At 40.4% G+C, this 16928-nt stretch overlaps 1 protein-coding gene across 22 annotated transcripts in view; it reads left to right on the forward strand.

Moving 5' to 3' along the window:
• Positions 1 to 12587, forward strand: part of ZC3H11A (zinc finger CCCH-type containing 11A) — a 43862-nt gene extending 31275 nt beyond the window's left edge. For 21 of the 22 annotated variants that reach the window (XM_059875415.1, XM_059875418.1, XM_059875416.1 and 18 more), the window contains 6 exons: positions 5403 to 5906; positions 6720 to 6799; positions 8649 to 8979; positions 9510 to 9676; positions 10106 to 10173; positions 10589 to 12587. In XM_059875415.1, the coding sequence (XP_059731398.1) occupies positions 5403 to 5906; positions 6720 to 6799; positions 8649 to 8979; positions 9510 to 9676; positions 10106 to 10173; positions 10589 to 10847 (1409 nt within the window). In that variant the 3' untranslated portion in view covers positions 10848 to 12587. 22 annotated transcript variants of the gene reach the window in all.
• The last annotated feature ends 4341 nt before the right edge of the window (positions 12588 to 16928 follow it).

Consider the following 16928-nt stretch of genomic DNA (forward strand, 5'->3'; position numbering starts at 1 on the left):
TTCTCACTGGTATGAATTCTCTTTTTGTGGTTAAAGATAGCAACATGATTTTTATTTTTATGATAGCAGTAATAACTGGAAACTAGAAACAATCTATTCAACAAAAAGGAATTAAGATAGTTATGTGTTAAAATAGTTGCTGTCATGAAAAGTCATATTCTGAACAATAACGATATGGGAGACTTAGCCCCCTTGTTTTGAATGAAGAGAGGTTATGAAGGAACACATAGTGCTTTTGACTTAGAGCAACATAAACTTTTTTGGTGAGAGGTGGGTAATAAAGTTTATTTTCTTATTATAGAAACATATTCCTCAGAAAATGTCCTTATGTATGAGATGATTTCCAGTTTTATAAAAATAAAACTAAATGCCTAGAAAGAAAAATACACCAAAGTGTTAACATTGGTTTTTATCTGGGTGTTGATAAAAAATTACTTAAAAGTAATTTTAATTTTTAATTTGAGTAATTTTAATTTTCTTCATTAATTTTCCTCCTGTGCTCTAATTTTTATTGTTGTTCGGTTGCTAAGTCATGTCCAACTCTTTGTGATCCCACAAACTACAGCACACCAGGATTCCCAGTCCTTCACTATCTCCTGGAGTTTGCTCAAATTCCTGTCCATAGAGTCAGTGATGCTGTCTAACTGCCTCAACCTCTGCCACAGTCTCCTTTTGCCTTCAGTTTTTCCCAGCATCAGGATCTTTTCTATTGAGTTGACTCTTCGCATCGGTTGGCCAAAGTATTGGAGCTTCAGCTTCAGCATCAGTCCTTCCAATGAATATTCAGAGTTGCTTTCCTTGAGGTTTAATTGATTTAATCTCCTTGTAGTCCAAGGGACTGTCAAAAGAGTGTTCTCCAGCACCACAGTTCAGAAACACCAATCCCTTGGCTCTCAGCCTTCTCTATGGTCCGTTTCTCACACCCATACATGACCACTGGAAAAACCATAGCTTGGACTATACGGATCTTTGTCAGCCAGGTGATGTCTCTGATTTCTAATACATTGTCTAGGTTTGTAATAGGTTTCCTTCCAATGAGCAAGCGTCTTCTTTAATTTCATGGCTGCAGTCACCGTCCACAGTGATTTTGGAGCCCAAGAAAATAAAATCTGTCACTATTCCAGTTTTTCCTCTTACATTTGCAATGAAGTCATGGGACCAGATGCCGTGGCCTTAGTTTTTTGAATGTTGAGTTTTAAGCCAACTTTCTCACTCTCCTCTTTCACCATCATCTTTAGTTCCTTGTCATTGTCTGCTGTTGGAGTGGTATCATCTGCATGTCTGAGGCTGTTGATATTTCTCCCAGCAGTCTTGATTCTAGCTTGTGATTCTTTCTCCTTTAAGAGTTTTCTGTTTCTTCCTGTTATGCTGGGACTCTGGTATGATAGATCTAAACATGGATCTTTTTGTTCATTATGCTTAGTGTTCAGTGGGAGTTTTGAATCTTTAAGGACTTAATTTATTAGTTGTAGAAAATATTCCTCTGACTTCTGTAAGTATGTCCTCTCCACCCTTTTATGTTTTCTCTTTATGAAATTCTTACTAGATGTGGGAACTTTCGGACGTATACTCCACATGTCTTAACCTTGCCTTCATGCTTTCCATTCCTTTGCTTTTTGCCTCACATTCTGTTACTTTTGCTTGGCTGTTTTCTGGATTAAGAATTGACGTACTTTTTCTGTGAAGGATTCGATGGTAAATATTTTAGGCTTGAGGTCCACAGCCTCTCGCTGCAACTGCTCTTCCACTAATGTGAAAGCAGCCATTTGCAGTATATAAATAAATAGTATGGCTGTGTTCCAGTAAAGCTTTATTTATGAAATATAGATCATGACCAGGTTTATTTGCTGACCCTATTCTAGATGGCTGATTTTCTACTGGCCTTGCAGTGTTTTGATTTTTTTGTTTGTTTGTTTTTGGTTAGATTTATTTTGTCACTTGGATTTTTATTTTTCAAGAACTTTTCTTACTTAGTTCTCTGATTTGTCCTTTTCCATAGCTTGATATCTCGCAGTTCTGAGGTGTTTGTTTGTTTGTTTGTTTTTTAATTTGTTGAAGTATACTCGATTTACAGTGTTGCATTAATTTCTTCTATACAGTAAAGTGATTTAGTAACACATATATACATATCCTTTCCATTGTGGTTTATCATAGCATATTGAATATAGTTTCCTGTGCTACATGGTAGGAAGCACTTTGTTATTTATCCATTCTGTGTGTAATAGTTTGCATCTCCTAATCCCAGGCTCCCTGTCCATTCCTCTTCTACCCACGCCTGCACCCTCCCAGCCCCTCCCAGGCAGAGCCACAAGTCTGTTTTCTGTGTCTGTGAGTCTGTTTCTCTTCTGTGGGTAAGTTCATTTGTGTCATATTTTAGATTACATACACAAGTAATAGTGCATCAGTCCAGTTCAGTCGCTCAGTCGTGTCCGACTCTTTGCGACCCCATGAATCGCAGCATGCCAGGCCTCCCTGTCCATCACCAACTCCCGGAGTTCACTCAGACTCACGTCCATCGAGTCAGTGATGCCATCCAGCCATCTCATCCTCTGCCGTCCCCTTCTCCTCTTGCCCCCAATCCCTCCCAGCATCAGAGTCTTTTCCAATGAGTCAGCTCTTCGCATGAGGTGGCCAGAGTACTGGAGTTTCAGCTTCAGCATCGTTCCCTCCAAAGAAATCCCAGGGCTGATCTCCTTCAGAATGGACTGGTTGGATCTCCTTGCAGTCCAAGGGACTCTCAAGAGTCTTCTCCAACACCACAGTTCAAAAGCATCAATTCTTCGGCGCTCAGCCTTCTTCACAGTCCAACTCTCACATCCATACATGACCATAGGAAAAACCATAGCCTTGACCAGACGGACCTTTGTTGGCAAAGTAATGTCTTTGCTTTTGAATATGCTATCTAGGTTGGTCATAACTTTCCTTCCAAGGAGTAAACGTCTTTTAATTTCATGGCTGCAGTCACCATCTGCAGTGATTTTGGAGCCCCGAAAAATAAAGTCTGACACTGTTTCCACTGTTTCCCCTGTTTCCCCCTCTATTTCCCATGAAGTGATGGGACAGGATGCCATGATCTTTGTTTTCTGAATGTTGAGCTTTAAGCCAACTTTTTCACTCTCTACTTTCACTTTCATCAAGAGGCTTTTTAGTTCCTCTTCAGTTTCTGCCATAAGGGTGGTGTCATCTGGATATCTGAGGTTATTGATATTTCTCCCGGCAATCTTGATTCCAGCTTGTGTTTCTTCCAGCCCAGCGTTTCTCATGATGTACTCTGCATATAAGTTAAATAAGCAGGGTGACCATATACAGCCTTGACGTACTCCTTTTCCTATTTGGAACCAGTCTGTTGTTCCATGTCCAGTTCTAACTGTTGCTTCCTGACCTGCATACAGATTTCTCAAGAGGCAGGTCAGGTGGTCTGGTATTCCCCTCTCTTTCAGAATTTTCCACAGAAGGCTGAGGGCTCATAGAATTGCTGTAGTAGAAAAGCCTTGGTTTACTTTCAGAGAGCAAGTAACTGTTTTCTAGCTTTGCTTTTCCTTTTCTCCCTCATCTCTCCTTTTTTTGCTTGGCATTTGGGAAAGCCTGAAATTTCCATGTTTTACTTCTCTTCCACCCAACATCGTTGTAATGTGCTTCCTTTCCCTACAGAGTCTTCTCTTTTTAGAGAGCAATTCTTAGGAGAAGGTCTTCACTGACTCAACTGTTCTGAAAATCATGCTTTATTTCTACCACTGTTAGTTTTCATACTAGTTTGGCAGATTTTTTTTGTCTCTTTGAGAAAGAACAGATCTCACTCCTATACTTTTATCTGTTCTTCTGTTTCTGTAATTTCAGACATCTTTCTGTCTCAAATTTCTCAAGACTTATGTTCTGCCACTGGCATCCTTGTTTTCCATGGCTATTGTGGGTTTATTCTTTTAATGTCTTCTCTGTTGTTTTGATGAAATTTTGTAGTATAGGCAAATGGGGTCTCTGTCGCCATTCATGTACTTAAAGTGATAATTTTGAGATCAGACTACCGTCTTGAAATGGAAGAATTTTTATTTAAAAAAACCTTAGAAATATCAGTGAGTGAATGCTTCCCCTGTAATAGGTTCTATACTAAAACAAATATAGTCACTGTTTTCGTGATGTGGAAATATAAGCAGTTATTGTACTGTGTGATCAGTACCATGATCAGAGAAACAGACTAGACTGGAGGGTGTCAGGTTCTGAGCTGAGCTCACTCTAACTAGGCAGCAGCAGAAGTGTGCCCAGTAGGGACTGTTCATGTAGAAAGGACAGCATTTTCAAAGATTCAAAAGATGAGACAGAATGTGGTATGTTTAAGGTTATAAAAGATATTTTTTGTTTTTGGTGTTTCATTAAAAGGTATTATTTAGTATTAAATATGTGTGTGTATAATTTCCATATTCTTATTTTTCTCACGTTACTTCATTATTTCTTTCTTTGACCCCTGCCAAATATGAAATTTGCTCTTTAGTTTAAACACATAAAGAATGATTAATGTATTTTGAAAAATAACTCTTCAGTGGCATGCCAGTCTCTGGGCCTTTTTCATTTTTCTTCTGTCTTAACCTGTTTTACCTCCTTCTCACTCTTTAAATATCACTTAAATATTACTTACTCTGCAAAGCTTCCCTTAACCAAGCTTTGGATGTTCTTGCTGTATACGTCTACATAGCATTATATAGTTGCCTTCAACTACATGGATTTGAACTGTGTGGGTCCTCTTATATGCAGATTTTTTTTTTCCAGTATAAGTACTTACTGTAGTACTACCCAATCTATGATGGTTGGTTGAATCCACAGATGCAGAACCATGGATGCAGAGCCCAGTTGTAAAGTTTTATATGGGGGTTTTCAATTGCACAGGATTCAGTGCCCAGATAATCCCACCCCAATCCCTGCATTGTTCAAAGGTCAACTGCACTTCTTTTATCAAAGCTGTTATTATTAGCACACTTTGTTGTTGCTTAATTATTGGTTTGTCAGACTGCAGACTACATGTGTGGGCAGTTTGTGTTTTGCTTACCATTATATTTCTAGTGTAGTATCTGGCAGATGTTTGTATCTATCCATGAATGGAAGAACTAACTTATTCTTTTTAGTAAGATTTATAATGACAACCCTCTCCAACTAGTAAAAGGCTTTCAGGATCCTCAAGAATAAACTTCTGAATAGATATCCAGATCAGTCATTTTTGCCGCCTCCATGTTTTCCTTGAGGACCACTATCTAAAATTGAGGTTGAAACTAACGTGCTTTTGTTCATTTTAATTTCTTGCCTAAATTATACGACTCTTATTGGACTCTGTCCTGACCCAAGAATAGAGAGATCGTAAGTTGTTAAGAGATGAACTCCACATACAGTGATTTGTTTTCCCCCCATGAAAACAGAGAAAGTTACTAAAGTTGGTGAGATTCATGTGAAGACATTAGAAGAAATTCTTCTTGAAAGAGCCAATCAGAAACGTGGAGAATTGCAAACTAAACTCAAGACAGAAGGACCTTCGAAAGTTGATGATTCTACATCAGGAGCAAGAACCTCCTCCACCATCCGAATCAAAACATTCTCCGAGGTCTTGGCTGAAAAGAAGCACCGGCAGCAGGAAGCAGAGAGACAAAAGGGCAAAAAGGACGTGAGCTGTGTCAAGCCAAAGACTGACAATGAAATGAAAAAAACAGTGATTTTGCCACCCACTGTAGCCAGCAGAGGACAATCAGAGGAACCTGCAGGTAAAGCAAAGTCTATGCAGGAAGTGCATATCAAGACGCTGGAAGAAATTAAACTGGAGAAGGCTCTCCGGGTGCAGCAGAGCTCTGAGAGCAGCACCAGCTCCCAGCCTCAGCCTGAGGCTATGCCAGCGGCAAAACGGCTTCTCCGGATCACTAAGAAAACAGGTAACAAAAGAACTTGATCTGTAATACCTTTTCCCCAGATAATATTTCAAATGGCAGTATTCCACACAATATTCATAGGATTTCTGTGAGAATTTTTTCTTTACTCAGATAACTTTGAAAACCACTGGATTAAAAGAAATTTTACTGGTCCAATGGTTAGGGCTCTGTACTTACACTGTAAGGAGACACGGGTTCCATCCCTGGTTGGGGGAGTAAGATCCTGCAAGCCACATAGCACCCCGCTCCCCTCTCCCCGCCACACACACACAAAAAGTGAAGCTGTTTCTTTATAGCAGTTTATATAGAGCTTTGATGTCTTAATGTGCATTTTGAATCTGTATGAGAACTAAACAGATTTTGTCTACAGTTTTATTTGCCCTGTCTTTATTCTTTAAAAAAAATTTTTTTTTATTGATTGCTTTATTTTTAGCGGTGCTGGGTCTTCATTGCTGCATGCGGCTTTCTTTAGCTGTGGTTAGCAGAGGCTGCGCTAGTTGTGTGCGTGCTGCCGCCTGTGGGTGGCTCCTCTTGTTGCAGAGCACAGGCTGCAGGGCGCTCAGACTTCAGTAGTTGTGGCATTCAGGCTCAGTAGTTATCATGGGAGCTTAGTTGTTCCCAGGCATCTGGGATCGTCCCCAGGTCAGGGATTGAACCCGTGTCTCCTGCATTGGCAGGTGAGTTCTTAACCGCCTCATTAAGAGGATACCAGAGGAGTCCTTGTTACTTTTTTGAAGAAAAGTTTTATTTAACTTCATCTGTTATTAAGTTGCAGCATGAATGAAATTATTAATGGTGCTTTTAATGTGAATCTAGGTATAAAAGAAGAGAAGAAACTTCAAGAAGAAAGTGATGTTGCTTCTCAGAGCAGTGTTTCTAGAACAGAAGCTAAAAAGGTGGGTTTATTTAGATTGATTTTATAGGTTTGTCCATGGCAGGCAAAGGTTAGATGAATGATAAGTGTTCTTTTAAGTTTCTGTTTAATACTTCACTGATATATCTTTCACTGTGCTTGTAATTTTCCTTCAGAGTTTTCTGTACTTTTATGTGTATCAATATTTAATGCCTTTTAAGTTGTTTTTGAAAAGTGTTAGTTGCTCAGTCATGTCCCACTCTGCAACCCCACAGACTGTAGCCCTCTAGGCTTCTCCATCCATGGGATTTTCCAGGCAAGAATACTGGAAACTTTTTAATTGGCCATTAATATTTTTTAAAGTAAGTTTTTCCCCTGCCTTTCAGAGTAATGCTGCTCATTTGTAAAACTAGGGATTTTCTTTTTTAAGAATGAGTAACCCCTTTATTCATTCTGGATTGTAGAATAATTCTACAATCCAGATGTTACCACAGTTAGTTTTTTTATGCATTTCTTTCAGGCCTTTTCCTTTATTAAAAAAATATTTACCTGTTTGGCTGCCTCTGGTGTTAGTTGTGGCTTGCAAGGTCTTCATTTCAGCATGCAGGCTTTTCGTTGCAGTGAGTAGGCTTCTCTTCAGCTGTGGTGCGTGGGCCCCGGGGCTCAGGGCTTTCAGCAGCTGTGGCGCATGGGCCCCGGGGCTCAGGGCTTTCAGCAGCTGTGGCGCATGGGCCCCGGGGCTCAGGGCTTTCAGCAGCTGTGGTGCATGGGCACCGGGGTTCAAGGCTCTCAGCAGCTGTGGTGCGTGGGCCCCGGGGCTGAGGGGTTTCAGCAGCTATGGTGCATGGGCACTGGGGCTCAGGGGTTTCAGCAGCTGGGGTGTGTGGGCCCCGGGGCTCAGGGGTTTCAGCAGCTGTGGTGCGTGCGCCCCGGGGCTCAGGGGTTTCAGCAGCTGTGGTGCGTGGACACCGGGGCTGAGGGGTTTCAGTAGCTGTGGTGCGTGGGCACTGGGGCTCAGTGGTTTCAGCAGCTGTGGTGCTCAGACTTAGTGCCTGCCCCCCCCCCACCCCCGCACGTGGACTCCTTCCCCAACCAGGGATTGAACCCACGTCCTCTGCATTGGAAGGCAGATTCTTCTTAACCATTGGACAACCAGGAAAGTCCCTCAAGCCTTTGCTTTATATATTTATGTATGTGAATGTGTTTAATGTTTAACTCATATTTAGAACATAATTGAGAACTCTACAGTGTATCATTTTGCAGCCTACTTTACCATATTAATAATTCTTTCAGATGATAGCTTTTGCTGGTCATTTAGTGTCCTGTTACACAAATATAGTCTGTTTCTGAACTAGATTGTTTTACACAATTAAGATGGTGAACATCTTTGTACAGAATCTTTGAGCAAGTGTCTGATTAGGAAACATTTTGTATTAGACTTATGGTCAGGATTGTCTACCTATAGAATTTGGGTTTTTATTGTTCCACACATCTTCAATCTTTTACCTTGAGTTTTCTACTTAATAGAGGACTTCCCTGGTGGCTGAGACAGTAAAGAATCCGCCTGCAGTGTGGGAGACTTGGGTGCAGTCCCTGGGTCGGGAAGACCCCCTGGAGACGGAGATGACTGCCCACTCCGGTCTTCTTGCCTGGACAGTCCCACGGACAGTACAGTCCATGGGGTCGCAAAAGAGTAGGACATGACTGAGCAACTAGCACTTTCACTTTCACTTCTGTTTAATATAAAATAAAGAGCAAAAGCTCTTATATTCTGGATCGTATCTAGAAACTGCTTGACTTAGATGTTAGCCTGTTAACTTACAAATAATAATTATCATACACATTGTTAGAGGTACTGGATTTTTAATTCTGTCATTTAAATTTATCCATAGGCTTCAGATGAGACCACAACAGTTGGCATCACTAAAATTCAAGACAAGAGATGTAAGACAGTGAGAGAAAAGTATGTGCCCAAATTGCCAGAGAAGGGAACCTCACAGAAGGAAAAATCAATTTTGACACCCCTTCGGGGAGATTTACTCTCTTACAGTACCGAGTTAGCTGAGAAACCAGTGCTCACCACCATGCTAGGCATCACACGGCACCTGACTAAGCGGCTTCCTTCAAAGTCATCCCAGAAGGCAAAGGTAGAAACCTCAGGGATTGGGGACTCAATATTGAATGTGAAATGTGCAACACAGCCCTTGGAAAAACGAAGTAAAGGTGAGTATTTTTACTAGTGCATCTTTCTTTAGAATTTCAAAGTTACTGAGTTTCGGTGACTGCCTGGCAATAATTGGGTTGAATTTCATTTGCCTTTGTTTACTGGTCACACAGGTGGATAGTGATATTTCTGATAATTCTGTTTTTAAAAGACAAAAAGACTAGATGAGTTCCTTTCTCACAATTTAAAATTGATCTTTATAAAGCTTTATCTAAAACTTTCCATGGTGCATTTTTTCCCTCTGGTTTTGAAGGAGAGAAACACTGGGAAAATGAAGAGCAGTAGCAAATTCAAAAGCCATTGAAATGAATTGCTTCATGGAATAAATATGTGTGTGTGTGTGTGTTTATGGCTGTGTGTAGTACATATTGCTGATGGGTCATCTTTAATCTGGCTTTCTTGTTTGGTTGGTTTTTAAATTATTTGTGATGTTACTGTTGCTGAGAAGGAATTTTGATATTCCAAATTTTATTCTCCATGTAAAAAGGGGATTATTTTAGCTTTTAATCAGATATTTTCTGTCTTGTAGCTAAACCTAAAGTGAATGTGAAGCCATCTGTGGTTAAAGTTGTCTCATCACCCAAATTGGCTCCAAAACGTAAGGCGGTGGAGGTCCACCCTGCTGTCATTGCAGCTGTGAAGCCACTCAACTCCAGCAGTGTCCTGCTGGAAAGCTCAGCCAAAAAAGCAGCTGTGGTAAGAAGTGGATCAACTCAGGGGCGCTTTGGTCTGTGTGATAGGAAAGCAAGAAAGATTCTTTTTTAGCTCTCTCTATTACGTGTAACATCTTCTGTCACTTCCTAAGTATTTTTTTTTAGTTGTTCAGGTAGTTACTATATTTTATATTTACAGCTTAGGGGTTTTGGGGGTTTTTTTTAAGCCTAATTATAATATTTTGCTTATTTGTACATTCTATCTTTGGATTATTGATTCTTGGATCGATCCTTAGATTCCTAGTCTTAAAGAATGGTAGACATGATTCTAGTGAAAAAAAGTGAAAGTCGCCCTGTCGTGTCCAACACTTTGCAACCCCATGATTCTAAGAAGGCAGCAAAAAAAAAATGAATCTGCTCAAATTTAAAAGTCTGACTTTCCCACTGAGTTACCTTACTCTCACTTTTGTAGGCTATTGTCCCACTTCTCTCTGAGGACAAATCAGTCACTGTGCCTGAGACAGAAAAACCTAGAGACAGGTAATACCTTGCACTTCTTTTTAACCAACCTTTAGACCACTATTACCATTTTTGTTTTCTAAAGAATAACACTGCTAGATAATTTGAAATATTTACAATTTAGCTACATCTAAGTACATCTGTTAAACTTCAAATTAACTGCAAAAAACCCTGATATTCAGGGTTGCTGTTCTCTTTTGGTGCTATTGTTTGTATTTTGCCTGTATTATTAAAAAAATGTTTTTAAACACCTATCTGAATTCTCCTTTAAAGGGTGAAACTGGTTTATCCCAAATCAGTAAAACAGTTCTTTATCTGTTTTCTCAAAAACAACTCTTCACTAAAATTCTTTGTGTACCTGGGACCAGGTGATCCGACCTGCCAACCATTGACAAAGGGCAGTTATCTAATAACCTTTGGGGTTTTTTTCTTACAGTTTTGTACTGCCTCCAGCCCAGTCCTCTTCAGAGCCTCCCCCCCCGGAAGTATCTGGCCCTTCCTCATCCCAGATGGCCACAAAAACTCGCCGACTCAGCTCTGCCTCAACAGGAAAGCCCCCACTTTCTATGGAGGATGATTTTGAGAAACTAATATGGGAGATTTCAGGAGGCAAATTAGAAGCTGAGATTGACCTGGATCCTGGGAAGGATGAAGATGACCTTCTGCTTGAGCTGTCAGAAATGATTGATAGCTGAAGGTGGTAGTAGGACATTTAAAGCAAAACAAACAAAAAAACTCACCAAAAAACTGGACTTAGTTTCATCTATTATAACATTTATCCAAAATGATGATTTCTTTAGTCTAGAATTTGCCCCAAATCAGAAGTGTACGTCTGAATTATCCACATGAGTCCTGGATTCCTTGGGGTCAGATTTTTAAATCCCTTGGTAATCATTTTGTCCATTTGATACCATTGTTCAGCATCTTTGAGAAAAAAGTTCTGTCTTACCCCTCTCTCCACAAAAAGACTGAGCGGGAGACCTAAGTGAAAGGGTGCAAGAAAACTTAGTGACTCCTTGAGGTGTTTGTCAGTTTTTACCTTTTTTCCCTTTATTGTATAATTTCTTTTATGTATTGTCTTAATGTACCTATTGTTAACCTGAGTTCGAAAAGGGTGAAGACAGCTGCTACCATTAAGGACCAAATTTCATGCCACCACTAAAAAAAAAAATCCACTCAGTCTGTGTTAAATTGTATGTCTTTTTAAAGGTATTTGGAGACTTCAACTAAGCTTTTAGAAACAGCTGAGCAGCTCAGGAAACCTGTAATTTGGACATAACTTTTTGGACCTGATTTTCATGCTTCTGCTCTGTAAGCCTCTGAAGGGCAATAGCTAATTTATTATTACTGTAATTTTTTAAGGCTTTAAAGTGCCTCAGGGGTCCTCTGAAACTAATTTTCTATTTCTGGGGTTCCCTGGATTCTTAAAAAGAGATGGTGACATAATGATTACAGGAATTTATTTTTTAGCACGAAAGTTGTCCCTTCTCTTCTTTAGTACTTGCTTCCTTACTAGTGCTGTATTATCACAGGGATAAAAATTGGTTAATTTTTTTCATTTCTGATTCTCCTTGCAAACTCCTCTTGCCCAGTATTTATTTGGTGCCCTTTACCCACCTGAGGGGGAAGAACGAGCTCACTCAAGCTGCCATTATTTATCCATGGACTACAGCAGTACCCAGAATTGTACTGTAGCAGGAGTTACCGAGATGCTCTGGGGGTGTATTGTATGCCTTCCGGTTTTCTTCATTTCTGAATTGAGTTTTCTTTTCTTGATGTTGATCTCCTTCATATCACCTCAAGGTTTAGACTTGTGAAGGAGGAACAAGTACGATGGGGATAATAGTCTTGAAAGGAGACATATTGTACATAATCAAAAGGAAGAGGAAAGGACCTGCCCGTTTTGATACTTCGCTGTAGGTGGCCAGTTTTGTTTCTCAAAAGGAAATCTGACCCACCTGTCATGTTGGCTCCTAAGGAACTGCTGTTGTAAGCGGCTCATCAAGAGTTGAACCTCATGTAGCCTTGTTGGGAATATGAAAAGGAAGAAAGCCACAGGACTGCCCATTTCAGTCTTGGGAAGATCTGGATGATTCTACACAAGCAAAAATGACTTGAAATTTATGTATAGATACTTATCTACCAGTCCATCTTCAGCTGACTGAATGTTGTCTAATAGCCCTTCTCCAAAGCAGGGGTGAAATGTTCTGGTTTCACCACAGATTTTCTACTCATTTCATGTGTGGAATCGGCTTGTAGATTCCAGGTCCCTTTTGTATATAACCTTTATTCTTTTGCTTTTAAAAAAAAATTTTGTTTCATATTTAAAGCCTTGTGTTAGTGATTCATGTTCACCATTATTTGAACAGTTTGCCATTACAGCAAGATAAATACTTATTTGTGTTTTAAATAAAACTGGTGTAGGAATGTCTTGATGTTGTGAGTTAAGTAGTCATACATCACTTCGGGCTGAGATCTGCCTCAGTAGAGGCTCAATTAGAATGTTGTTGAACCTTTGTGTACGTGATCCAATCTCACAGATTCTACTTGTCTTTAGAAACCTTTTACAAGGATATGCTGCCAAACTTCCCACATGTGAGGATTTTTTTCTGACAGTGATGCTTACCCATTATTATTCTAACTCAAGTAATGTCATTAATTCTTTTTAAAAAAAGGGGGTTTAGAAGCGATCTCAGGTGGCTTCAATAATTTAGAATTTTCAAGCATGAAAGCATATATGAAATTTTTAGTTGAGGGAAGTCCAGTTTTTTGTTATGGAAATACACATAAATTTGTTAACCACCAAAGAATATAGGCCTTCCGAGATGGCACAGTGGTAAAGAATCGCCTGCCAGTCAGTGCCTGGGTTGGGAAGATCCCCTGGAATAGGAAGTCACAACCTGCTCCAGTGTTCTGCCTGGAAGATTGAATGGACAGATGAGCCTGCTGGGCCAGTGTCCATAGGGTTGCAGAGACATGACTCAGCACACACACAACATTAATTTTATCACATAGTCTAAAAGTCTTCCCCAACAAGTTGAATCAACTTTTCACAGAAAGCAAAAGATTGCATATTCAGTTTTGAGTGATGATGGTTTTCAATTTCAACAGGAAAAAGGTCCAAATGTACAATTTGGCAATAGCCAGAGATTTCAGAATAATGTGCAGCTTGTGTGTTTGTGTCAATAAATGATCCCTCAAAGTTCTGGCCTTAACCTCAAATTCCAGCGGTCCTCTCTCATGTGGCCAGAACATAGTTTATGTTCCTCAGGGCCAGTCTGTGGTCAGTGTTTAGATACAGTTTCAGAAATAAAGCTTATTCTCCATACTGATCAAAGTTTTATGATCCTTTTCGAAAATTGTGGCTTCATTTTGCCAGACTGTTTCTGCAGTTCTTTAAAATAAACTAGCTAACGTGTACTGAGATGTACTGAGTACTTCTTACGTGCCTGTGAATTCACATATCTATTTCGACACTAATCCTAGACTGCATTGGAAGATTACTGCTTTTTATCCCCACTGTAGTGTCAAAATCAGTATTTTCAGATATAACAATAAGAAAGTATATTTTTATGTGCAGTTGGGTTTGATTTGTTGAACCTTTGAAGAACTTGCTTAAATCAGATCTTTGAAAGCTGCTGAATAAATATATGGAAGTACCCACAGGTTATACATCTGACCATATTAATAATTCTCTAAACTCGTTGAATTTTTGAAGTAAAGCTACAGGCATCAATGCAAAAATACTTAATATCTTTTTAACATTTTACAGTAAGAGGGTCAGAGTATAAAAATGGCCCCAAATAACAGCAATTAAGAATTTATGTTTTTACCCAAATAGGCAAAAGCCCAAGGTGGCTCCATTCTTTTCAGGCTAAAAAAACAAAAAAAACATGTATTTTTAAAATCAGGAATCACTAAGTGGGCCCATTAGTAAAGTTTGCTTGGATATGAGTGGGAAGGTGTTGCTGCATTGAAATCAGTGGGAATGAGCAAATAGTGGGTTAAAACTCAGTATGCCTGTTCCTGGCTTTTTGTTCTAGATTCTGTGACTGACTTGTCTTCAGATAGGAAGACAACAGCCTGTTAAGATGAAGGGTAAACTCACCCAGTGTTGAGAATGCAGAGGTGGAAAAATGCTCCAGTAAAAGATTATTGTAGGACTTCTGGTGGTCCAGTGGTTGAGACTACACACACCATCCGGGAACCATCTATAGATAGCATCATCCATTTAATACTTATACCCACTTCATTCCTGTTACTTTTCCCTTAAAAGTATTTCAGAGCTGGGCTTTGCTTCATAAATTCACTACACACTTCCACTGCAGCAGGCACAGGTTTGATCCCTGGTCAGGGAACTGAGGTTCTGCATGCCATGGCCAAAGAAAAATCGACTGTTTGCTGAATAGACATGACTGAGATAAGGCATTGGATGGAGGAAGAGAAGCTTCAAGGGAAAAGAGAAGTGAAATAGAAGGATCCCTTCCCTGGTAGGTGTATTTGTTAATGAGTTCACTTATTTGGCTTGAGAGGTCAAGGAAGATAGTCAAGTTTAGAAAAACTGAGGAAACGTGAAAGAAATACATTGGCGTAACTGCCACAGAAGTATTTTAGACTACCCTCCCTTGAAGAGGCTCAAATTAGAACACAGATTCTTACCTCATTAAACACTGCTGGCCGTTAAGGACAGAGAATTTAGGAAGCAAACCCCAGCTTTGACATACTTTTAAGGAAAAAGTAACAGGAATGAAATGGGTATAAGTATTAAACGGATGATGCTATCCATAGATGGTTCGCAGGTGGTGCAGTGGTAAAGAATCCATCAGCCAGTGCTGGAGATGCAAAAGATGTGTGTTCAATCTCTGGTTCAGGAAGATCCCCTGGAGTAGGAAATGGCAGTATTCTTGCCTGGAAAATTCGGACGAACAGAGGAGCCTGGCAGGCTACAGTCCGTAGGGATGCAGAGTCAGACACCACTGAGCAGCCGAGCACACAAAAACAAACATCTATAGAGAGGATGATGAGAGATCAGTGAGCTCCACACTGGTCAGAGCAGGTTTCCTTGTGATATTAGGTCTGGAATTTTGTATAGTTCAGTAAAGGAGATGATTTGGCTGTAAACAAAGCCAAAAATTTGAGCAGCTAATGTTTGTTTTTAATGATCTCTGATCATCCCATTGGTAGTCTCAGAGTCTGTCTTGTCTTATTCTTGCTCAGATTGCTGACAGCTGTTCCTGGCCAAAGAATAAACTTTTTTTTTTTTTTTAAAAAGGATCTATTTTAAATGTGAATTGGAGTCACTCTGCTCATAAAATCCTCATGTGCCTTCCTCTTCCCTCCAAAATTAAACTCAAGTGCCTTAGCACAGCATGCAAGGCCCTGTTGTACTAGCCTCTTCCATCATTCACCCTTCACTCTCTACACGTGTAAAACTACTGGCAGTTGACTTCCCTTGTACACTAATCTCACTGTTTGCCTTTGTTAATGCTGTCTTCTCTTTTCTCATCTTTTTTTCTGCTAACTCCTACATACTATACGACTCGCGGATTACCTCTCCCTATACCCTGCTCTCCCTCTCCCAAACTGGGGTCTGGTGCCAGTCTTCTAGGCACTTACTTTGTTTAATCTTCATTGTTTTAAAAGTACCTGTCCATCTTCCTCAGCAGAATATGCACTGCTTCAGATAGAGGCTCTTACTAACCTATATATTCTCAGCACCCAGTACCGATCTGGCTCTGAGAAGAATGCCACAGCCTGGGTGGCTTAAACAACAGAAAGGTATTTTCTCACAGTTCTGGAGGCTAGAATCCCACCATCATGGTGTTGGCTAGTTTGGTTTCTTCTGAGGCCTTTCTCTCTGGCTTGCAGATGGTCCCCTTCTCACTGTGTCCTCATATGAGGCATAGTCTTCCCTCTATGCCCATGTCTGTGGCTTTTATTTATACTTATTTATGGCTGTGCTGGATCCTCGTTGCTGAGTGTGGGTGTTTTCTAGGTTCAGCAAGCAGGGGCCACTCTGCAGTCGTACGAGGGCTTCTTGCCGTGGCTTCTCTTGCTGCAGAGCTTTGGCTCTAGAGCCCATGGGCTTCAGTAGTTGGGGCACGTGGTCTTAGCTGCCCCATGACGTGTGGAGTCTTCCCAACCCAGAGATCAGACCCCAGTCCCCTGCATTGGCAGGTGGATTCTTAACCACTGAACCACCAGGGAAGTCCCACATGTCTGTTTCACTCTCTGTAGAAGGACAGTAGCGACCTTGGATTAGGGCCCACCCATGGGTGTGTGCATACGCACTCAGTCATGTCCGACTCTGCAACCCCATGGCTCATCTGTCCATGGAATTTTCCAGGGAAGAATATTGGAGCAGTTTACCATTTCCTTCTCGGGGGGATCTTCCCAATCCAGGGCTCAAACCCACAACTCCTGAATCTCCTGTACTGGTAGATGAGTTCTTTAACAGCTGAGCCACCAGAAAAGCCCACCCATATAACCTCATATACCTGAATTTCCACTTTAAGGACCTATTTCTAAGTAGTCACATTCTAGAGGCACTGGGCATAGCTTCAATACATGAATTTTGAGGGCCAAACTTCAGGTCATAACAGAAAGCATTCAATAAATACTGCTGAATGAATGAAAAAGTTCTTGACCCATTTCAGGGGCTATTGATCTTTGCTAGACTGCCCCTATCTCTTCCCAACCCCATTCTTTGTCATGCTTCATTCAGCAAGCTGTGAGTCTTCTGGTTGAGATGCAAGAACTTTAAAGTGAGAGAAAGG

The sequence above is a fragment of the Bos taurus genome, chromosome 16 (genome assembly GCF_002263795.3).
Source record: "Bos taurus isolate L1 Dominette 01449 registration number 42190680 breed Hereford chromosome 16, ARS-UCD2.0, whole genome shotgun sequence".
Taxonomy (NCBI): Eukaryota; Metazoa; Chordata; class Mammalia; order Artiodactyla; family Bovidae; genus Bos; species Bos taurus.